We start from the raw sequence: 24660 nt of genomic DNA on the forward strand, positions 1-24660 counted from the left end.
TATACACATAAGTGTATACATTTATGAATACATTGTGTAAACGTCCACTAATAAATGTGTTATTATGTACACATATACAAATGTATACTTATGTGTAAATGTACGTGTATATACACTTATCTATATGTACTACTATACATTTGTGTATACATCCACTTATAAATGTAACCATAAGAAAATTTAAACACATAAGAAATGACTTATCCTAACCAGCTTGTGGTGTAAGGCAATAATACAAAAAAAAAAGTATGTTTGTTAATGAATGATGAATAATTTATTTGTTCAGGTAAAGGAGGAATAATCTTTGGCAATGAACAATTGAATTTTCCGCCCAAAGTTTGATGAGTGCTGCTGTGGAGGTTTAGCAAAGGCTTCACATTTTTTTTTTTTAATTCCGTCTTCCTGATATCATTTCAATCACATCTTGTCAGCCTCCACATATGGCGTTTTGAGCCAAGTGCAACAGGAAGAGGACCAACCAATAGAAAAGAGGCTAAATCCAGGAGAACCAATCAAAATGCACGACGGGCATTCGTCATTTGGCTCGCAATCTCACACAACTGACACTTATTTCCTCTCATACACAGTATTGAACCAACACATTCGTCCACACTCTCTCACAACGCGCTCTCACGTGTAGCCACTTTTGCATATCACTCTCACACATTTCTCGATTGCTCACAATTTTAGCCTCTCTCACAAACACTCTTCACACTACTCACACTCAGGCTCACATTCAATTATTCTTCCTCTCACACAAACGCCTTACAATCGCTCTTACATGTACATAGTCCTGCTCATATTTCGACAGTTGTAGGACCCAAGTTTATCTATGATGACATTAACGATAATAATAATGTTATTATTAATAACAAAAATAACAACGCTAAGAGAATACTGTTATTGGCACTAAGGAGCTTTAGACAGGCTCAACATTTTTTTTTTGATTCAAAGTGCAAATCCAACTTGCAGTAAGGCAACGGGGCCACCAGGGGATGCTGTTTCCTCCACCATTTCTTCATCAGGCATCATGGGTCACAGCAGTCTAACACTTGAGTTAGTCCATAGTACTCCGCATGGAATTATTTACCATGAGGATCTATTATTGACTCCATTTTTTTTTTAAAGGGGGGGGGGGGGGTCCATTTTGCGTCCCGGGGTAGTGTTGTCTTCACAGTGTGACTTTGCTGAGTCGGAGCGACAAGCTGGAGCGGTGGTGATGCGTCCGGGGCAGCGTGGAGCTGCAGCGCACGCGCATCTGGACCGGCGGCGCCGAACCGCGCGGCCGCAGCAGGAAGTCGAAGTTGACCGACGTGTTCATGGCGTAGAACACGTTGGCGTTGTCCGGGATGATCAGCTCTGCCGGGGGGGGGGGGACCAATCAGAACGTCGGAACGTGTTCGAATGGACGAGAAAAACTAAACGAGACTCGGAGGCCTTACCTCGGTCTTCGGAGATGACCTGCACCAGCTCGTAGGTGTCCTCCGGTTCCTGTTCCAGGTTGTGTTTGGCCATGGCTCGAGAAATTACCGCCCGAGTCTTGTCTTGACTTGTCAGCTGACAAAAAAAAAAAAAAAAAAGTCAGCAATGATGTTGTCTTACCAAAGTCTGCTAGCTTACTGCTAACACAAACAATGCAAAATGCTGGAGATGGGCTAACAAAACTAGCCGAGGTTGAGCTCTTGAGCTATTTCAATCCGAAGGACGTGTTTATACGTTTTATTAAAACAAAGAAATTCAATTCCAGGTGCTTATTCATGAACTGTATAGGTGATGCGCCAGGAGCCAATCACGTGTCTTGTAGGCGTGCCCGAGAGCCGTGCTTCCTCAGTCACACACGCTCTGACCGAATTGGAGCTGCTTGCAGAGCATTGTAAATCTCTTCCTGAGATTTTTTTTCTACTAAATTGGAATTTCAAGTGTTATCATGTTTGGTCAGCTACAGGCTTCACTTTAATTCGACTTCCGGGCGCCGCTAATATAACCGCGGCTCTCTGTGAGAGCACATTCAAAAAGAATGGGAACGGAAAGGGACAACACTACAGTTACGGAATAAGCTTTAATCATTTAAGATTGAGGTAAATATGTGTACTGCAGTAATATTTGTCTTAAGTATAAATACTTTTCACATTAAAAAAATAAATCATCCACATACATGTGCATAAAAATTCCGTGGGAATTGAGGATTTTTACCAGTATGCTCTTGTAGAGGTTTCCGTTGCCTTGTTCCAGGCTGACTCGGATGATGCAAGCGTCCTGAGCCTGCGTGTTGTACGCCGGCGTTTGCCCGGGGGAGGAGGGCGACAAGGGCGTGAGGGACACGGAGCGCCGGTGGGTGCACGGGGGGCCCGGGAGTGACGGCGACACGGGCGTCACGGAAACGCTCGCGCCGGATGACCCCGTGTCCATGGAATGGAGCGAAGTGCAAGAAGACGACTCGGACAGCTGAAAACGCACGGACACGCTGTTACTTTTTTTTTTTTTAACCCCCAAACGCACCATCGTTCCGATCTCGATTCGGATTCTCATAACGTCCGGTGTCCACCTTATTCTGGGCGCCTGCGCCGTGAGTGGGGGTGAGTCCCTCGATGTCCGAGGGCCCGCCGGAGTCACTGGAGGACATGCTAACAGAGTCCATGCTCTCCCCCGAGCTGCCGGCCGTCGGCGGCGATCGCGGCGTCTCTCGCACCGGAGAACTGGACGCGCTGCTGTCCGCCCCCAGGAACAGCCTGCAAACAACATGTTGCCATGCGTTGCTCAATCATTATTCCATTCAAAATATATTGCGCATAAAAGTGAAATAAAACGTGAGACATTTTTTTAAGACATGTCATAAAGATGAGATGCAAATGCATTGAACTTGAACTGAACTTACATAGACAGCAAATTCCTTCTTATGCCACGAGAGGGCGCCAACGTAACACATATTGCGACTGATCTCTAACAAAGCAAATTCAATTTCCATGATACCAGCAATACTTTTGATTCACAAACCCGCCACAAAAATGATAGCATAATTTATAATTGTATTATATTGTGGCAATTTTCTCCTTATTTCATTTGTAATTTGGCAAATTAGAGTGACATTAAAAAGCTTGAAGCACAGGGGTCAAACTCAAGGCCCGGGGGCCACATCTGGTCCAACGCATCATTTTAGGTGTCCCACAAAAGCAAATTCAAATTCTATGCTGCTTATTAAAATCTGGGGCTGATTCCAATTTTCTTTCCAGACTCGATAGCAAGTACTGATACCAACAACACTTCTGATTCACGTGATTATTCTTTGGTATTAAAAAAAAAAACATTTTAAAGTAAAACCAATATGGCATAATTCCCTTAAAACGTTATTAAATTAAATCAAAATAGAGTCATTAAATGTATTTGAATTGATGGCAATATTCTCTTCTTTTAACTTCTACTTTGCGATCATAAAACTGCTCCAAGCCAGCTGCTGGTAATAACGATACCTTGAAATAAGATAATAATGATATTACGTATTGGTACTAGGCCCATCCGTACAATCTAAACTATTTCGAATTGTCATCTGTAATAAATGCTAACAGATTAATAGCAACTTTCCTTAAATTAAAAAAAAAATCAAATTTGTCCCTAAATTATCCATCAATTTGATGCGCACTGCATACTGTAATAATATTAATATTTATGCACATCATAGGAAACCTTAACAAAAACGGGTTTGAGATGTTGCGAGTGTGTTAAAGGAAAATAAAAAAAGGTAAAATCAATATGTCTGCGATGCACTCACAGGCTGAGCCTCTTGACCATGCTTTTTCGGGGCTTGGGCGACGTGGGGCTGCTATCGCCGAGGCCTTCGATTTCACACGACAGGGCGTAGCTGCAAATCAGAAAAGGTCATCGTTAAGGTCGTAAAGGGACTCCGGCGGAGGCGCGACGCGTCAGAGCGCCGCGTGAAGAATACCGCATTGTGCGCGCCCACAATGGGAGCGCTCGGCTAGCGTGACCTCATGCGCTAGTTTCATTGTTGTCTAAACGATGACGACAAAAGAGCTCCGGCGGAGCGGAGACCCCGACTGGTAAGAAAAAGTGACAACAACATTGCGCGGCCTTGATTTTGAAGTGCAAAAAAAAAAAAAAAACTCAATACCAGAATGATTTTGCTTAACGCGAAAGGCCTAAATGTGATCCTGCGATCTTTTTTGTTGAGTGGAATTCATGATAAAAATTGCTCTGACCAATAAATAATATAAAAAAATAATATTCATATATAAAATATAGTAATATAAAATATTACTAGGACTGCTCACATTGAATAATGTGGTTTAAGTGCAACTAAGCCATGTCTGCCATCTAGTGGCAAATGTTGATATTGCAACTTAAAAAAAAAAGTCAGCCTCTAAATCTTTGTAGATTTTCCCCTATCAATATTATCTTTCATTCCTGTATTTAGTTTATATGTTTTTAATTATGGGGTAATTTCTCCTGTTTTTCGTGGTAGAATTTAATTTTTTTTTTCATTTGAATAAACTAAATATCACTTTGTGTCTTTTCAGGCTTGCCGCTAGTTGCCCCTCCCTGATCTATGCTACTTTACGTTCGCCCATCTATTGTGTTTTGCATTTTATGTTAGCACGGACATTTTTTCTCAATATTTTAAGAATGTTGTCTTTCCTGTTTTCCACTGGAGATTTTATCCACTTTTTATGAAACCCTAATATCAAATGCTAAGTATCGCATTTTTCGGTATATAAGCTGCTGCAACAAAAAATGAGCAAAAAAAAAAAAATCAATTTTAGGAACGGATAAGACGCACCGGATTATACATCGCATCAGTATATCTAACATTTTCACGTCACAAAATCCCATTCAACTTATACACCGTTTTCATATTTTTAAAACTCTTTTTCAGCAAAGCCTTAAAATTGACACCTTCAACAACACACATTTGCATAGTCAGTGAGGAAAAAAAAAACCTGCAGATAAGCAGCATTGGACTACAGGCCGCAGGGCTCAAATCATGAGAAAAAAGTTGCGTTTTTGGTCCAAAAAATACTACCAATTTTTTTTTTTTAAACATTTTTGTGATTTGAGGGGTTATACCATACACTCTAATAACATAGTTCCCATAATCACATCTATCGAGTTGATCCTGAATGCAAAAAAAAAAAAAAAACGCCTCACTGTACATACAGTTTTCTTTCTTTCTTTTTTTTTTCAAAGACATTCCTAGGCGCATCCAATCGGTAGCCCAGACGGCGATGGCGCTTACGGTGTTTGCAGAGTTGTGCAAAGAAAGCGACGACGGGTGTTTAAATCCTCCGTTACCTTTCCTCCTCACTGAGCTGAGTCTGGCTCTTGAACCAGCGCAGGAAGACGTGATTGGGCGTCAGGCAGTAGCTGTTACAGGCCGACTGCAGCAGCTTGATCTGGGCCATCACCTCGAACTCCTGCGCGGTCAAAGGCGGGTTGAATAATCGCACTTTCGAGCAGGATCCCCCTCGCGCCAGCCGCGACGGACGTAGCGCTTACCCTTCGTCTTTTCTCGAAGTTGATGAGACCCCCCTGCGGAGGACACAAAGAGGGCGCTGTCAGGACCCCCGCACGTCACATGACGCCGGCCGACTTAGGCAAACAGCATTAGGCCGCGCATACGCGCACTCACACACGCCGGCCGGCCGGCCGACCGCAAATTCCTCACGCGCGCTCTCGGAAAATGGCGCCCCGCTTTGTGACGGCGGCTGGCTCTGATGTCAAGCCGTGTGCGTATTTGCGAACGCTCACGGTTGACGAAACAATCGGATGGACGCTTCATTAGGTACGCCTGCACGAGCCCAATATAGTGCTCCTCGCGACAAAAATATGTCCCATTGAAATCAATGGAAAATGAAATGAAATAATTCACTTTACGATTACGCCCGTAGCTCAAAACATGTACTTTTTTTTTATTAATAAGTAAAACACGCTATATAATAATGTGCATTATGAGAACATATTAAAAGTATGAAACAGCATTTAAACAGCATTTAAAAAGAGTTGCCCAAAGTTGATTGTAAATGACTAATGAATTTCAAGACTATTGTTTATTTTGATTTGAAAACGTGAAAGCATTTACAACTACTTATTGTGCGTTCTAATGACAGTAAGGACTTGTTTTTAAATGAATGAATCAAATAGCTTTGGAGACTTTAAAGATGTGAGGGAAATGTGTATTAGGTTGTTTTTTGATGAAAAATATGTGCCTGCAATAATTGTTTCAGGGGTGTCAAACATTTTTATCGTGGGCCGCATTGTGGTTATAGTTTCTATGGGTTAAGTGGAATATGATCTTTGAACATGTATCAAATAAGAGGCCAGAAAAAAACTGTTCAAAAGGGGGATTGGTAGCAAAAAATGCATGTCGTTTCATTTTTTTGGGTGTGTGTTTTTTTTGTATTTTTTTTATTTAATTTTTTAATATTTATAATGTTTATTTCTTATTTTAATTGTTTTTTTTTAATTTGATCTTTATTCAATTGTAATACAATTTAATATCGTTTATTTATTTATTTTTTTTAATTTCGGCAAATTTACTCAGAAACATGAAGTCATCAGCATCTGGCGGACCACAAAAAATGATGTGGCGGGCCGGATTCGGCCCCCGGGCCTTGAGTTTGACACCTTTGGTCTACGTGTTCATCAAATAATTATGAAAAACATAACAGCAGTTCAACATATTACTATTCGTTAGCCTGTCTATGGTGGTTTCTATTCTTTGCTAGCATTAAGCTAAGCTGACTATCCTAGGCGTTCATTTTAAAACACAAAACATGCAATTCTCCTCATTTTATTATTAAATTGACAGTAAATGTCATTGGGATAGCATGAAAAATGTCTTTTCTAATTTACCACTAGTTGCAAAACTGCAAAGCAAGCCCAGTACCTCGACTAGGTCAGGAAGCGCCGTGTCGAGCATGGTCAAGTCGGTCAGAAAGGTCCCCAAGTAAGGGATGGTTCCCTGCATGGCTCCCTATGGAGGAAAAACACACGTCCTGATTCACGGGAATTTTCCCTACGGCGCGGGTTCCAAAATATCCCGCAAAGTCCGCTTTTAGCCGCAACTTCCAGCCTTTGTCTCACCATTTCCTTCTGCAGCTGGAGTCTCTTGTGAGTGCGTTTCTGATGCTCCTTGGCGCAACTCTCCAGACTGGCAAACTTTGAAGTACCTTCCTGCGGGGGCCGACGGGGAGGGAGAAAATAGCCTCGGTCATGGAAATTCAAAACGTTTGTGACGGGGGGGGGGGGGGGGGGGGGGGGGGGGGGGGGCGTCAAGTCTCGCTTCTCTTTTAAGGCGGAATGACTGACTTTATAGCGGGAGGCCAGTGATCACTAAGTGAATGCGCGGTCAACAGAAAGTTTATGAAGACGCGGAGAAAGCCTTTATTAGTCCCTTGGGGGGGGTCATTAAAGATCACGCTGTTTATATTGGACATGCTGCATACTATATTGAGGAGACCCGAAATAAAAATGTGATGGATGTGCACTAATGGAGAGATGTCAAAATGTTGCATTTACTGGTACTCGGTTTCAAACAAGGCTCACATGATTTATTTTTTTAACTATCACTGCATACAGTCTGTGCCCTAGCAGGAACGGTGCAGCTTTCTTTTCTAGTTAAGAGCAAATTAATTGGAATATGAAGGTACTCTTTTTGTGAAGTTTAATACGAATGCGCAATATCATTAGTGATGCAATTTTGCAAGAATAAAACAGATATTATATAAATTCTCTTCTTGAGTTGCAGAAAGTATACACCTAGCGATACCACGAAAAATGTTGCTCTCTAATGGGGCGGGCCCCCATGGGTGGGGGGGTGGGGGGGGGAGCCGCAGATGACCCCAGGGAAACAGTTTTGTGTTTGCAAAGTGAAGGGTAATTACAATAAAATAAATTAAAATAAATAAAATAAATAAATAAATAAATAAATAAATATATATAAATTTTTTTAATTTCAGTCACTTTTATGCACTTTTTAAATGTTTCAGTTTTGGACTAACCTGTATAAACACTGTAAAAAAGTAGTAAACATCTGTTGAAAGTTGATTTATATAGATTTTTCTTCTTTTGTTTAATCTTATTTATAGTCAACGCGCAAGTGGGGGGGGTGCAAAAAATAATTGAGAAGCACTAAAAATTCATAAATCAGACACGGGTGGCAAAATGTTCTTTTTTTTTCCTTCTAAAAATGTTGTGCGTTGGTTACGGGTCGTTCGGCTAAAAACATTTTCCACAGGCGGTATGAAAAAAAAGTTGAGGATGTGAGGAAATGTATTTTAAAACACAAGCTAACTGCCATTGTTTTAATGGGGTGTCTTGAATGGGACGTTGAAAGTTCCTACTGGCTTTGAACGTAGCATAATTTCTTCATGTGATTTTTTTTTTTTTTAATTTTGCTCATCTCCAGTGTCCTAAATAAAAGAAAAATGTCTAAAGCTGATATCTTGTGTCGCGTTATAGTTATTATTATTATTAAAAAAAAAAACAAATCCTCACCCTCATGAGTAGCTCTCTGCTGGTCAGGTAGTTGTTGTGATCGGAAAAGATGTCCGACAGCTCCTCAAACGTCTGCATGCTGTCCCTGCGGCGCGACCGGCACAAGTCAGAAAAACACGCCAAACGTCAGCCGCGTCCTGATTCGATTCCAAACTAGATGAGGACGCTTACTTGTGTACGCAGTTCCACGCTTTCTTCAGCCTGTACAGAGGGTTGGACTGCAGCGCCGACACGATGGCTCTCAGCGAGGAGAAATTTTTACGGATGCGACACTCCTGCGAGGAGACGACGGGGGTGACGCTTTTGCGGAGAATGGGCGGCCGGCGTCCAAACAAACCTGAGCGATGTCGATCCAGCGCTGGATGACCCTGGCCCTGACGTGCGGCCGTATCTGCCGGTGCCTCAGAACCGTGCTGACCACGCAGGCGGCCACGGCGTTGAATTGCGTGATGGTGGCCCGCACGGTGGGGGCGCTGTGCTTGTTATCTTTCTTGTCCCTCTGGGACCAAATGGAGCCAAGGCAGTGGTAGGGTACTACTTTTTTGAACAGCAGCTGAGGGCGGAGCAAAAACGGGGTTAAGGTACCCGTTTCCCCTTTTCAAAGGTCGCGTTGGCGTGCGCTTACCGCGTCCATGTAGGTGAGCTGCTCGGCCACCAGGTCCGACTCAAACGACAAGAAGTCTTCCTGGACCTCCGCGTCAGCTTCGTCTTCCTCGCCGAGGCAGTAGGAACTATTGCTGTGGAACCCAGCTGAAATGAAAGAATTTTCGCTTCATTAAAATTATAAATAAAAAAAAAACAAAACACTTGATTGCATTGCAAAAACAGTTTTCATACAATTTGTAAGAGTTTATACAGATCATATAATAGATAGGTATTTTGCATTTTATACAAAAGTAGTCATTGGGTGACAATAAGATGTTATATTGTTAATTAGTTACATTGTATTTTTTCACCGGTATTTTCAACGAATGTGTTGAATATTCATCAGTGTGAATTTCTATGATCTAGTTAGTATCATTTTGTTCAAATGCATTTCAACGGACAGCAATTATATTCAAATGTTGTCTTTGAATCAATTGCTTGAATTACAAACTGTTCTTTGGATTGGCTTTCAGTGGTATTTTTGGGCTGCAAAATCCTGATTGTAAAACCCTATAACATACACCAATACGAGTACACAACACATTTCTGATACCAAGTACAGATACCACTAGTGCTTCTACACAACATCCCCTGCCAATAAAAATATTAAAAATTAGACGTACCTATTTCAATATCATAATTTCTTTCAAATTTCATTTACTGAACACGTTTGAACATTTTTTTTTCTATTTCTGCAAAAACTGCGCCTAGAGATTGGCTAATGCTAACATCAGCTGCCATCCCATCAAAAGTACTGATAGCTTCGAACCAGGCCAGGTATCGACCCGATACCAATGTCTACAGAGGAGCGGTGGAAAAACGGAACAGGCGATTGACACCAGATCCCAAATCTTTGAACACGTTGACCGACGCCTACCGTCTGGCTCGTCCAGACTGGCCTGGACCCGCAATTGCTCCAGCAGCCCCTCGGCGCGTCGCAGGGCTTCTGAGTTGGGCAGGGCCCTGCGGAGGTAGTCCATCAACATGTGGAGGCAGGGGTAGTCTGGAGGTTCCTGGAAATCTTCGGGACACTGGTCTAGCCAGGCTCGCAGGATTGAGGCTAAGGCACTGTGGGGGGACGGGGACGGATGTTTTCAGACTCGGAGTCTTAGACAGCGAAAAAAAGAGCTAAAAGTCCAAAAAAAAAAAAATCTCACTTTCTGATGGCTCCGCTGGTTTCAGACATTTGGCTTTTTTTGGCACCTGGCTCCTTTTCATCCGTACATCCGTATCTGCAACAAAAACGCCACTGTCAATAAAAGTGATGGCACATTCTGGTTACGTTCCGCGTCCGCCTGAGATACCACAATAAAAAAAAAAAATCAAACTCTCAAGCGGCCCGTGTCCGAGCGAGGCAAAATACCTGTCGAGCAGCAGCCGCAGTACCGTCTGCGTGCTGGCGAAGGCTCTGTAGGTGGACAGGAAGATGGACGTGTACGTCAGGTCGTTGTCGCCGAAGGCCGTCAGCAGCGTCTCCACCAGGCGCTCCAGCGTCCCGGCGCGGATACTTCGGATTTTGCAGGTCTCCAGCTGGCTCACCGTGTGGCCGGGCGGCAAACGGTCGCCCTCGGCCTAAATCGCGCACAATCAAAAACAGTTTTCATTTGCTTGCGTAGCGTTCTTCGCACATTCTTTTTGTCTGCTTGGAGTTGACATCCTCACAACCTTCTGGAGTATGTGTGACTTTGAGTGTGTATGGCTTTAAATCATCCCAAACCTTATCATTCATTCAACTGCCAGGCAAAATAAAATGAATGTTAGACTTTAGGGTAAAAAAAATGGATCTTTGACGTCTATAGGCGTCAATGGCACTCAATGAGAAAATTCTTTCGTCACAGGCAAAATACTAGGAAAAAAAAAAACCAGATGAATCAGGTGATTCATTTTTACTCTTTCAGCGCCAAGCATTATTGGAAAAGTGCCAGTTGATTTTTAGCGTTTTACCTCATCTCAAGGTTGAAAAAATATCATGATTGGTATCATGATTGATTTCCATTTCTTACTTAGAATTATAAGTCTGTAATGGGTGTGGAGTATGTATGGCTTTCTTCCCCACCTTGAGCAACACTGCCATCCAATGGTCACAGTGCATCACTACAGTGCTCAATTGGCTTAATATTAAAAAAAAAAAGCACTCATCAAGGGTGTCAGCTACCCTTTCATAAAAAAACGTATTTGATGGAATTTCTCGTCATTAACACACAACATAAGTATTTTAAAACACGGGAATTCTTGTCCATAGCACCGAAAGAGTTCAAAATGAGCAAAGTAGCATTTGTTTCACCCCAATTCATTTCAATATGTGTTGCGTATATGTAGATGAATAAATAAATATAATCTTTATTTCATTTTGATCAAAATAATAATCATTCAATCCAAATGTTGGACCTCCCCCCTTTGGTCTCTTTTGAGTCAAGTCAAACGAGTCTTTCCTTGGAGTCTGAGTCTTCGAGCCCTGATTAAATTGGACTCAAGTCACTGAATCGCGCCGCCAACTTCCGCCGTGTCGTGTCTGCCGTTTGTTTTGGTAGTGAAACGGATGATGTCATCCTATCGAAAACAAGCATATACAAAAAGGGAGGAAGAATCCTGACCTATATTCTTTCCCCGCTACTAATCCAGATGTGTCCTACTATTGTGACTTGAGATGAAGTTGCAGAGCGTCCGGGAGGGACTTGTCGACGAAGAAGAAGAAAAAGTGGCACAGAAAGGGAAGGAGGAGGGCGGGAGCTCAGCGAGGTTAGCGCACGAGGGCAGGAAAAGTTCCAATCTGCTTTTAATCACAGCAGACCCCGTCTCCTCCTCTTTCTCCGCCGCCCCAGTTCCCCCAGCACTCCCCTCTGATAACAAGTCCAGAAAAACACTTATCCCTCACAGGGAGCTGGCGCAAGGGCCCGTCGTGCAAAAATCAACAGCGCATGACATCACTTTGCAAGCGCAAAGCCGCAGATCCGAAAATAGGCGTTTAAACTCTTCCCCGGCTTGCGGTAATAGTGAAAAGCTCGTGTGATTAAAAAAAAAAATGGACAAAAGTCAAGAAGAAATATTTAAGATACCTGTGATGTCAGAAAGACATTGTAAATTTAACTAGTTTTAGTAAACACCCTAATACAATTATTTTTTTTCCAGCCAAATATTTTTCGATAGGGAAAAAAAAAACCCACAAAAAATAGTGCTATGCCATGCGGGTTTGATTTATTAAATATTAGAACTACATTTTTAGTTATCTCTTGGCATGTTTTATTCAGCAAATCCAGAAAATGAATCATGTAAAATAATAAACTTTTATTCCTGGCTCCCCTATCGGAAAAATTGCGTAAAAATGCTAATTCGTACAAAATGTAACAAAATAAAGGCGTACAACTTTTTGCAAAGTAGTCACGAATTTAGAACTAGGTTGCTTCATGTTCCAAGTCATTTGCTCTTCATTTGAAAAGAAAATGTTTCTTTTCAAGCAAGAGCAAATGACTTGGTTTGAGTCACTGCATGAAAAAGCATTAACCGTCAAAATCTTGTTGTCAGAATTGCCTTCATGTACCTCTATGGGTACACATACCCCCCAATTTAACCTAATTTGACCCCACTGCCCTAAAATGTCACAAAACGTTTCAGTAATCTATAGTAGTGTTGGTTTGTATTCCCACATGATAAAGGACAAAGTTTCTACAAATATCATTGTCTGGCTACATGTGTTGAGGCACCATTTGTGTTCAAATAACCATCAAGGCTGTCAGTTAGCACATGTATGGTGTTTTGCATTATTTATGAGCATTAAGCTATGGAAAAGCATCTAAATTCTCCTAATTTGGTTTATTTTGGTAGTAAACTTCAACGAGGGAGCCTGAAGTAGTACAGAACCATTAAAAACAAATATTTACCATTTTTTTTCAAGGTAATATTCCAATTTTTTTAAAACCAAAACAAATACATGTGTATTATCCTATGTTGGTCCAGAGAGGTGTTTGTTATTGATGACCCCAAACAAAATCAGACAATTTGGGCTTTGATCGATTGTTCAATCCCACCGCGGATTGTTCCAAAGGTCTGAATGGAATAAAGAATTTCGACCCCAGGGGTGATTGATTCCTTGATGAATTGATTGGGAGGGTGCTACATAACTCCACTTCAAGTCAACACGCTTTCACATGTTGGCAGCCATTCAGCTGGCATCTCATTGCGGCTTCTCGCGGCCAAATTTCTCCCTTTAAGTGAAAAAAAAAAAAAAAAAATCCTTCTAAGGAACACAGAATCCAACGTCCTCACGTAACAACAGACATTTTTCTTAGTGTTCATGCCTCAATTGACGTGTGCCAAATCCCCCACATAGGTAGCTCACGTCGGTTTACGGAAAATAGCGTGAAAAAACGGCGCGTAAACAACAGCGATACGCAACTCAAGGAAAAGCCTTTAATGCCTTTTAATGCCAGAGCAGCATTTCATCAAACTGCTGTTGCAAAGAAAGAGCGCGGGTGGGATTGATTGTGGGGGGGGTTGCTTGCCAAGCTGTGAAAGTCAGGAAATCACATGCTTTGGCTAAAAGAGAGCTAGCGCGTCAGTGCAAACCGCCGCTAGAGGTGAAGTCCACAGTCGGGAGATTTATAACTCCGATGTTATAACGGCACAATGGCGAGCGGCGCCAGAGCGCCACCCGACGCTTGGGAAACAATGGAGAGGGGTTCAAGAAAGCGGATATCTCCGTGCCCCCGCGCATGACATTTCACTTGGAAATTGGAATGACTTGGCATACCGAGAGAGGGAAAAATGCAATGCAGGAGTGATTTCTCGAAAACCAGAAAACTTGTGGCGTTCGCATTATTTTTCTGGGGACTTTTGACATCTACTCTCTGCGAGTGAAAACAAATGATTTCGTCTAATCTGATGAAAACATAACAAAAATGTTCAAGATAAAACCCTTAGTTACTTCAACTACTGTATATAGTAAGTACACTTTTTTGATATTATATTTTGATATTATTTTTCAATAATTATTCATGTAAAAATGATTACTCAAGAATAATTATTAACCTTAAAACATTTGCCGCTTAATGAGCCGTGATTGGTTGTTATCTAAACAGTTTTACTGGTGAAAAAGGCGAAATAAACGGACGAGTGACTGACGGAAGACTTTGACTCATTATGACAACCTCACAAAATTGTACCAAACAAGTATGACGTAAAGTTAAATCAGTCAGTTCTAAAAGAGATTACAACACTAATACAAGCAATCTGAGGGTTTAATCGCTTAAACTTTTCGTTTCCTGAAATAATGACTTAGACTGCACTTCTTAACCTCTGAACATACCTAAAGATTATATAAAGAATACACAGATTATATTGTGCTGTATACATAGCTATAATCATGAAAGGATCATCGATGTAAGTGCATTGATTCATCCCACTTTGAAATACAGTGGACCCCCGTGTTACAGCATCCCTGGCTTATGGTTTTTTTTTCATGTTGCGACGTGGAACACTGAGTATTTTCGTCCCCTCTTAACGGTATTTTTCCGGCTTTGTGACAAAAACAACTGTCACGACCCTAGGGGCTTGGCTGTGTTTGTGTTGTTTCGTCTCCATCTGCAGGCGTTTTTAGGTAATTGCACTTATTTTCTGTTCAATTGCCCTCCTGCCTCCATGCCACGCGTCACTGCAATGCTGGTCTGCTATTGGTCGGCGTCTCCTCACGCCGGTTCCTTTCTATATTTTTTATTTGTGATGCTTTCTGATTGTATACATGTATATTATATATATGTAGCACTTACTATACCATTTTGGTAGCATTTTTTAATATGTATGTACAATTTTGATGTTTTTATCTAGGGTTCGAAACACATTAGCTATTTTTACGAGCCCAACCGCGGAACGGATTAATTTCGTAACACGAGGTCCCACTGAAAAATCTCTTGGAAGGAAAAGGTCCACTTGCGATTGACAGTTCATTCAAATGAATGTAAAATGACAAGAAAAAAGGCATTACAACTTACTAGTTTAATTTTTACTGCAGATATGTATTGCGAGTATTGACAGACTTACCCCCAGCCATCTGGCGCCCTTGTTGGCCGCCTGTTGAATCTGAACCCTCTTTAGCGTCACATTGTAGATGGCTCCTTCCTCCACTTCCTCCCCCCAGTCCTGCACGGAGCTCTGCAACCGGGGAGAAAAAAAAAAAAAAATGAACATTAGATTTTGGTTCTGATCAAATTGTGTAGCTTGGGATGATGCAAGAACCCAGTTGACCTCTGCAAAAAAAAATTGCTAACAGTTTCAATAGCTAACCCCAAAAAAAAAACAAAAGTACTTGACCCAGTTCCACATAAATTTGTGCAGAGTTGACAGAGGCCAAGAAAGAAAAACATTGTTATGTAGCACGATTACCACTGGAAAATTCACATTCACTGTATCATTTTTCATACTAACAAAGATGATAAAAAAGACGCTTTGTAAAGCAGACGACAAAAGCTTAAGAAATGTCCTCAGCCATATGCAGGAGATCCATTATCTATCACAACAACGATCCTAATGAAGACAGTTAGACATTCAGATTACCATAGCATCACTGACATTTTTTTTAGGCGGGGGTGCGTGTCATTTTTCTTCGTTTATCAGTGAATAATGCACCCATTGGAATGACAAATATCTGTTTGGTGCTTATCCCAAGAAGGATTGTTTGGCCTTAGTCTATCGTCATTCCCAAGTGAAGCTGGGGTGACCTTCCAGACAATGGCTAAGCGCAGAAATATTCACTTTTTTCCAGACTGATACTTGCGTGAATATGTATCGCTTGAGCATTCACATTTACCGACACCAAGTACCAATAAAATGAGTACTTTTGATGCACAAAATAACAGCAATGACATTGCATTTTAAATAAAGACCTACTGCTCCAAGAGAACTGCTGATACTAGTATTGGCTGCTGTCGTGAGTATCGATTACTTAAAATAGGTATCGGCACAGTAACGATACTTGGTATTGGTATTCGGCCATTTCTTGTTATATAGAGATTTTTACAACATACACATGAGAAATTTTACTAAAATTGGGATTGAAATTTTCTGTGTAGTGCATTTTTTTTTTAAATAATTGATGGACAATTCATGAATAGCATTTGAAAAAACGTGCAATATTTCTATCATTTTATATAAAAAAAAGCAGATGTTTGCAAAAGTCCGATTTCGATTAAAAACAATGATAATCAGTTTTCTTTCAAAAGAATCTGAATTGAGAGACTGAAATTCTGAGCGTCTGGACAATTTCAGGTTTGTAAACAAATAACAAAAAGAATGGATTAATTTGGTAGTGGCTTCAATGTTGATTCTTCAATGAAATTGTTTCACATTCAGGAATTAGGAAGAAAAGAATGAGTGAATAACTCCGGGATTTTTAACCTCCTCCAATTATTCACGGAAACATTATCGTGAATGTTAATCAGCTTTTTAAAGAAAATTGTGGGATTCCTTACCTTGCAAACAGTAATTGACAGTAATTGGACAAATACTGGGTTATGAAGTTGTGGAAAAATTGTTTGAAAGAATCACGAGCCCGTTCAGTAATAAAAATAATCATGATTATAATTTTCACAATCTACAACATGAACACAAACGAAACTACGACGGCCACAATGAAGTAAGTGTGCATTAAGAAGGACACAAGTCCCGGATCAAGAACTTCCCAACCCCCAACACTGCAGCATGCCGGGCCTGCCTCCCCCCCCCTCCCTCCCTCTGTCCCCTTCCCTCCCTTTTGGTTCCCCATCCATCTATTTTACTGCGTCCCTGTCTGGATGGAGGTGAAGCCTGAGCTGCGCAACCTTCAGGGAGCTCCGAAAGGTTGACGAGGACACAGCGGGAATGTGCGCAGACTCCCAAATGAGCCCCGATGCGACAAACTCCGCACCAGACTTTTACTGGGATCACCCCATTGGAAATCGACACGCGCCGATTTAGGAGCCCCGATTGGTCACTTGTTTCTTTCTCCACGTCTGTCTCCACATGTTTTATTTGTTTTTTTGTTTTGTTTTTTACAAATACTTTGAACTCGTGTCTATAGTAGTGTCAAGGACATTGAAGTGATACAAAGTAAGTGAAGCTAAATTTAGCCTGGGTTGTTCACGGAAATTATGGCGAATGTGCCACAAGTTTGACATACGGTAATAGTGTTTTGGGGTGGTATGTGATTGTGAAATAAACTGAAGACAGGCCAGTGGTTTTTAATGGGGGCACGTGAAGGAATGTAAGGGGTACGTGAGGGTTTTATTAGGGTTTCTACTAATCTACTGTAATTTAATTCTTCTTAATGCCATAACAGGAACAGTATATGTTTCTTTTCAAATTAAGAGCAAATTGGAACATGAAGTAACTTTGTTAAATTGCATTGTAGAGCAACTGGGTATGCTTTTATTTTGTTAAGGATGTGGACTGTCAACAGTAATGCAATTTTCCACCAGATGGGGCAAAAATAATAACATTACGTTACACTGACTAGACTATCATCTTCGTTGTATACCTGCCATACAATGACAATCAAGGTATTCGATTCCATTTTAAAGTTGCTGAATAAAATACGCCGGGCGTATACCTCTACAAATGCAGTTTCCAAACTTTATTAAATCAAAGACAGATGGCACAGCACTCTGCTTTAACTTTTCTTTTTTGGGCTTACAAAAATTCTTGCGCTGGTTAGGAGGTTCTTGACTGAGGAATATATTTCAAAGGAGGTACATTATGGGGAGGTGCAGACCACTGCTACAGGCTGCTTTTGCTGTATGTTTCTTATTCCTCAATATTAGCATTTGTGGGTTCAATTTGGGGCTTTTAAAAATACTTCCTTTGAGGCTTTATCTGTTTTTACAATTGCTTTGGTTTCTCATTACACTGGCTTGTAACTGAGGCGGTATCCTCAAGGCACCATTTCCCTTGACTTGGAAACCAACTAAGGCACACGCGGAGTTGCCACTAATTTGCCTTGTGGGGTACATTAGAGTACATCGTACCCTGAGGGTGTTCTAAGCATCATGTTAATGGCCAATTTCACACTGACCTGTCAGGAGCAGCATTTTGCACCGTTGCTGTTTTGGAACATCACTGCCAACTTCAAACAAAAGATTCACGCACAAGTAGGTGTTATCACTCGTGCAACAAAAGCAAAAAGGGGATCAAGACAATAGTGTTTTTTTTAAAAACGTGCATCTAATTATCTGATTGCGGAATGCAGTGTCGTTGTCGCTGCAATATCCTGCGTCACTGTGTTCTGCGTAAAAGGCACAGGGTGTCGAGTCGTGACTAATCAATATATTCACACGTGAAACTATTATTAGAGGAAATTATGCACTCTTTAAGGAGGCGTGTACTTTGCACGCAAGTGTGAAAGGGGGTCGTTACTGCACCATAAACAAACTAGAGAGGAGACGGGGTGGAAGGATAACAATACGCATAAAAAAAAAGGAGAGTGGAAGAGAGTTGAAAGCTAGCACTGAATTCTGCTGACACATCAACACGAGGAGACGAAAACAGAAGCCGGGCCAGAACCGAAGACCACGCATGCAACTTGACGGCCAAGTCCTCACACGCGCTTGCGGCTGAGGTCGGGATCACGCGCTTGTGTGTCTTTCAAGTCAAAAGGGGGCGGGGCAAAGGTCAAGAGGCAGCGGCGTGAATCGTCATTGATTCTTTCCCTTTTGAATTGGGAATCAAAAATAAAAAGGCAAAATACAGAAGTACAATGGTTCGATAAAGTGTATAAACATAGCATAGCGCTTGCTACTGTTAATAATTACCGTAGTTTCTGCACTATAAGACACGCCGAAAAGCCTTCAATTTTCTCAAAAGATGACAGTGCACCTTATGCGGTGCATGACTTTGAGTATCGGTGTCTGGTATCGGCATCCCGGGTGACTACTCAATACCTAAGAATAAGGCTTGTATCACCAGATATATCTGTAATAACCGATCACTATATTGAACCAATTTTTCCTTATGATGAAAAGGTAGCTCAATTCAAACACACAACAAGAATTGATCTTGCAGTACTTAAACCTTTAAACTTGTTTTCAAACATCAGCAGTAGCAACATATGCAGAAAGAGCACAAAACTATACTCATAGGCATATATTCTTTATCCTCTGCAAAAATAAAAACTATGACTGGTACAGCGAAAGCAGGGATTTTCTTATTTAATCGATTCGCTGATAATGTTTAAATAGCTCAAGTTTTTTTTTTGTAGTCTATCATAATGTCATGAAATTAAAATCAAAGTTGATTCACTGATGTCTTTGATGCTTTTCAGCACAATATGCAGTGCTTCCATGCCGTTTTAATAACCACCAACTGGTTTCATGCAAAGATGTATTTTCATAACAAAAATAAAAGTCTGTATTTTTTTTTAACCATATTAAAACTGCATTGAGGCAAAGGTCAAAAAGGCAGAGCACAAATGTCAAAAATACATCCAAGACATGAGAGTCCAGAAACATATACTGTAAAAAAAAAAAAGGGCTTAAAAGAACATAGAACATTTACAAATGGTTCAAAGGATACAATCTATTTTTCTTTACTCTGTATTACATTTCAAGGTCGCTTAAAAAGCATTAAATTGAATTTTAACTTAAAACGCAGTCCGGTGATCTTTAATTAATCCAATATTTTTTAACTGAAGATCTAATATTGAATCAACCTGTCATCGTATCGCGTTATAAAAGTGAAAATTTCGTTTTCTTCTTCCAATTTTAGATTGCCAATTTAAATGGAACGATTTTCTTTGGAAAGAAAAAAAATGTTTTGGGGTTGAAGGGTCGATTGGACGCTTGGATGGGCAATTCCCCAAGCTCGCGGGTCAGCAACACGTCTCCGCGTCCAGCCCATGAGTCACACAGTCTGCATACTCCCAAAACAATAGACGGGAGGTCGGGCCTGGTCGGGCCTGGCCCGGCCCAGGCTGGCTGCACAAACACACCGTGTGTGTGTGTGTGTGTGTGTGTGTGTGTGTGTGTGTGTGCGCATGTGTCTTTGATCCCAAAATCTTTAAAGGTCTGTGAGGCTTGCATAGAAGCCAAATTCAAGTATTTCTAGAATACTAATCAAACTTAATAGTACTCAGAGCCCATGTTTTATCAAAAGAGCCTGTGGGGATATAAACAGAGGCCTGGTTGTTATCTGCACTGTCACAAAAAGATGCAGTAGAAGGAGGAGGGGGAGAACGGAAAACCATTTGAGTTTTTTTTCCTTAGCCTTGATATTCAGCTAAAGGCCTACTATGTTTTTAACCACAAACTAATGCCAAGTTTAACCTGCTAGCATGTGAAGCACTGAATATATATTCGTAGAATTTTATAATGTTTCCACTAGTAGGATGCAGTTGTCATCTAGTGCGCAGTTTTGGCTCAGTAGTAACTTGCAGTTGTCCTAGCTGTACCAAAAATAGTGATCAAACTGCATTACGGAAAGCTGAGCATTCAATATTCTTGATTAAGAAGCCATTAGTGCATAAAACATGGATAACGATCGGGCCTGATAGTTCGGCAAAGTAAATTCTTGAGGGTCGTTGCAAAAATGGCACCAGTAGTGCAAAAAACGACTAATGCGGTGCACTGAAACTCATACCAGAGAGGATGGAGTACGTATGTAAGTACTTAGCTCTTAAGCTGGATATCAAATAGATGTTTAAGCAGCTTTCCATACCTTGCACTTGTGTATGACAACCTTTTAACACTAGCAGGACAACTTGTAAGTAAGAGGTGTAGCTCAAATTTTCACTACTGATCTTTTCACTATAACGAGAGAAAGAAATGTATGAAACGGTCTTTTTATGCAGGTATTGCTTTTAAAGAAACAACAACAAACTCATAGCATCATATTCTATCAAACTAAGTCTTAAAACATCGAACCGAATCTTCGAATCGTATCGAACGGTATTTAACGTACCGCACAAGTCGGTGTTACTAGTGACGCAAAAGTTGACAAGGGGTGAAGCATTATTTTCTAAAAAAAAATAATAATAAAAAAATAAAAAAAGCCCTACGTGTGTCCCACAAAAAGGTTTTCACATCCACTGTTGACATCACCAGGAAAGAAAAAGAAAAGTCAAGCGAACGTCTTGCATGTGAATCAATCACAGGAAAGTCCCCCCTTCCCCCCTTTGATCCCCTACTTTCTCAAGCTTACGACTTCCACGCCGTTCTCCCCCAAACCACCCTTGAACCCCCCCCCCCCCCCCCCCCCCAAGCAACCTCTTCTGCTAAAATGCAAATAGATTTTTTTTTTTACCATTTTACTCTTCCAGGCGAACTTCATGGCGAGTCCTTCTCTCATGGTCCGGGGACAGCATCAGAGCCCAGCAAATTTCCTTACGAGGAAGGAGACAAGGATGGCAGCTTTTGCACTTGTTTGTTTATCCTTTTGCAGAGCGGACACCGCACTTGCTGGCGTCCGAACGGGAAAAGTCCAAATGTTCCGTTACTCTCCAGTGAGCCTCTTCTGTTGAATGAGCCGCCTCCTCCTCCGCCTCCTTCTTCGCTCTCACAACAAGCAGCTTTTAACTCCTCCTTCTGCCGCCGTTACCGTAAAATATATAAAAAAACGACCGACCGTTTTTTTTTTTATTTCCGTTAGGGGATACGAAACGTATTTAGCTATTTTCTTCATTTAAAAAGGTTAATGTTATGTCTATACTTTATTTATTAACTAAATTATTGTTGATGTACAATTATTACTTCAAAAATGACATCAAACGCTTCAAAGCTGAGTTGTCAACCAATCAGAGCTCACCTGGTTTCTGTGTGAGCATGTGGTGTGCAACGGGACGGTGATTGGTTGTCACGTGAGTCGCGAGCTTGTGATATCATTATCATTCGACAGGAAATCTCTGAAACGTTCGGATTAGTTTATTTACATGCGTGAGGAGGCAGATTTACGGTAAATATTAGTGATGGGAATATAAAGTCTCACTTCTGATCATTTTTGTTGCTTTTAATGGCAATCTTAGATTGGAGATGCAATGTAAATTTAATACAGTTCAATCCTTGTGCAGTATTTTGTCCAATTTATGAGTGAGTTTTAGTTATAGAAATCACGATTTTATCAAATATATCCAGACAAGTTTTTGATTGCAATGTGATGAAAAATTCAAATTTTGTATTTATCTCAGTCATAAGTGTTTTAAGCTCTTGATTGGTCTAGGCATTGTTTTAAACAGTCGTTTTATGTGATCAAGAGGTATTTTTTCCAACATTTTCTGATAGTACTTTCCACAAATCCTCTTTATACTTAATTTCTGATTGAAAAGTTGGACCAACTCATCTGATTCCATTCCACTCCATCTAGTAGATGCATAAGACAACCCCATCCACTACTGTAGCTTCTGTTCTATGCGCCTTATAATGCGGTGCAACTTATGTGTGTAAACAGTTTTGAAATAGGCCGTTCATTGAAGGTGTGCCTTATAATCCAATGCACCTCATAGTACGGAAAATAACTTTTTACCATTACTCTACAACAGTGTAATTTTAATCATATTTTTCTCTTTTAAAAGCATCATTGTGACTTGAACGATGATAAATGTTTCGCGTCAGATGTATGCAAATGCTAATTTGTCTTGTGAGTGAAGCAGCTGCTGCCTCAGGGCCTCCCTAACACGGGACAATACAAGGAAGGCGGCGCATGGCGTCATTGGCGCTGTCCATTGTCAAAGCTCCAAGAGGAGAATGGCTTGAGTGTGTGAGAACGGCCCACACTGCTTCCACTGTCAATGTCCGAAAACTCAAAAACGACCCACTAAAGTGAATAAACGGGAAGATATGAATCAAGCCTCATTATGGACAACAGTTGTATTGTAAGAAATCACAAGCGGCTATCCAGTCAAGTGATACCATGAAGAAAAAAATCAACTGGAATGACTCTCAGTAGAGCACAAAATTCCGCCAAGGCTTACTCCGGTTAGGGAGGCATAAAATAAACGCGTCATCATTTTTTTTGTATCTTCTGGAACACCCGATGTCATCGCAAGTCACCAAGCCGTCCTCCACAAACTCACAAGGTCTTCATGTAATAAGGTGAGTTGAGGGATTCGCATCTGGCCCGGCTCCAGTTCCCATGCCGAGCCGCCCCCGATTGCGTCTGCCTAGTGCTGGGAAGCCGGTAGGGTCAGTGGGAAGGTTATGACCTCAAATAACCTCTCGGAGGGAGTGATGTCATCGCGGTGAGAAAACCAGGCGTCGGACAAATGTGGCGGCTTCTGATGGGGAGCAGACGCGGTGAACGTTTTTCATCGTGACGTTAGTATTTTTTTTTAATGGGGGGCGTCAGGTTGTTGTGGCAAGTAAACCTTGTAAAGCAGGGGTCCCCAACCAGCGGTCCGTGGCCCGGTATCGCTATCCTGAGATGCCACAAGATGGCTCACGGTCCAGCATAAAAATGTAAATAAAGCCAGAACTTCCTTGTTTGGGTCATTACCAAACAAGCAAAGGAAACATAACTTCCTTCATGTAAATAACTACTAAAAAACAGATGCGAAAACATCATTTCCTTGGGATACATATTTAGATTTTCAGCAAAAAAAAGTGAATATTTGACAACTAAAAAGTTTTTCTATGCCCAATTAACACCTGTTGCCTTTTGGGTCACCTGAAAATGACATCACATGTTCTCAGGTGACAACCAATCACAGGTCAGCTTGTAAATGTCACGCGACCAAACCCAGAAAAGCGGTGAGCTGTGATTGGCCATTACGTGACCTCTGAGCATGTGATGTCATTTTGCATTTGCCAGCCAATGATCCTTCTAAAGGTATTACATGAAAAATAATTGTATCAATATTCGACTAAATGTTACATTTTCAATGCTGAAAACTGCTAAAAACAAAACAAAAAAACAAAAAAAAAAGGTCTCAAAATTTTACACATCCTGCGCCATCTTGACAAAGAACTGCATTGGAGTGAGAAGAAGCGCTTCTTTTAGATTGCCCAAAGACCTGGATGATATAAAAGTAGTGCTTTGGCATCATCTATTGCAGTGATATAACTAGCAAAAATGAGTATTTGAAACTTTTCAGAACAGGATAGTATACATCAAGAAATGAAACTCCCACTTGACTTTCAAAGTTGTAAAAAGTTTGGCATCAAACTTTCTAGCAGAATACTAATGACGCAGCAAATAACCCCGAAACGGATGACGTGGTTGTTTTTTGATACAGCAAGTTCCTGCTGTTATTTTTCCACTTCCTACGAGCGCTCATCTCTATGTTAACATGGTGCTACAGTACAGACCAAAGGGGGAAAAAAAAAAAAAAAAAGAGGCGGAGCGTCACTGGTAATGTTATTGCACCACATGTTGGGGAGAAAGAAAAAAAAAAGAACATTCCAGGAAATCTCCCGCTTCCTGCCTCTAGAAGCCCCCTGACTCTGCTATCCTCATACCAGTGGTGAAAATTAACAAATACTTTGTTAGTGTGCTTAACTAGATTTTTCAGGTGTCAGTTACTTTGCGTATGAATTTTTCTGACCTTGTTCTTTCACTATC

General features: G+C 41.0%; 1 protein-coding gene across 2 annotated transcripts in view; it reads right to left on the reverse strand.

Annotated features, from left to right (window-relative positions):
• Positions 1–247: 247 nt before the first annotated feature.
• Positions 248–24660, reverse strand: part of rgl1 (ral guanine nucleotide dissociation stimulator-like 1) — a 39299-nt gene continuing 14886 nt past the window's right edge. The window contains exons 1-18 of one of the 2 annotated variants that reach the window (XM_088426356.1): positions 21412–21644; positions 15187–15297; positions 10517–10725; positions 10311–10385; positions 10031–10221; positions 9134–9258; positions 8846–9061; positions 8680–8783; positions 8509–8593; positions 7096–7185; positions 6899–6985; positions 5509–5541; positions 5305–5426; positions 3767–3856; positions 2546–2729; positions 2194–2445; positions 1443–1557; positions 248–1359 (exon numbers count right to left, since the gene is read on the reverse strand). In XM_088426356.1, the coding sequence (XP_088282482.1) occupies positions 1172–1359; positions 1443–1557; positions 2194–2445; positions 2546–2729; positions 3767–3856; positions 5305–5426; positions 5509–5541; positions 6899–6985; positions 7096–7185; positions 8509–8593; positions 8680–8783; positions 8846–9061; positions 9134–9258; positions 10031–10221; positions 10311–10385; positions 10517–10725; positions 15187–15297; positions 21412–21456 (2322 nt within the window). In that variant the 5' untranslated portion in view covers positions 21457–21644 and the 3' untranslated portion in view covers positions 248–1171. Of the gene's footprint in view, positions 1360–1442; positions 1558–2193; positions 2446–2545; positions 2730–3766; positions 3857–5304; positions 5427–5508; positions 5542–6898; positions 6986–7095; positions 7186–8508; positions 8594–8679; positions 8784–8845; positions 9062–9133; positions 9259–10030; positions 10222–10310; positions 10386–10516; positions 10726–15186; positions 15298–21411; positions 21645–24660 lie in introns of those variants that run through there. The other variant, XM_088426355.1, reaches the window with a different exon arrangement.

Source organism: Hippichthys cyanospilos, chromosome 10 (genome assembly GCF_059441005.1).
Source record: "Hippichthys cyanospilos isolate Australia breed blue-spotted pipefish chromosome 10, RoL_Hcya_1.0, whole genome shotgun sequence".
Taxonomy (NCBI): domain Eukaryota; kingdom Metazoa; phylum Chordata; class Actinopteri; order Syngnathiformes; family Syngnathidae; genus Hippichthys; species Hippichthys cyanospilos.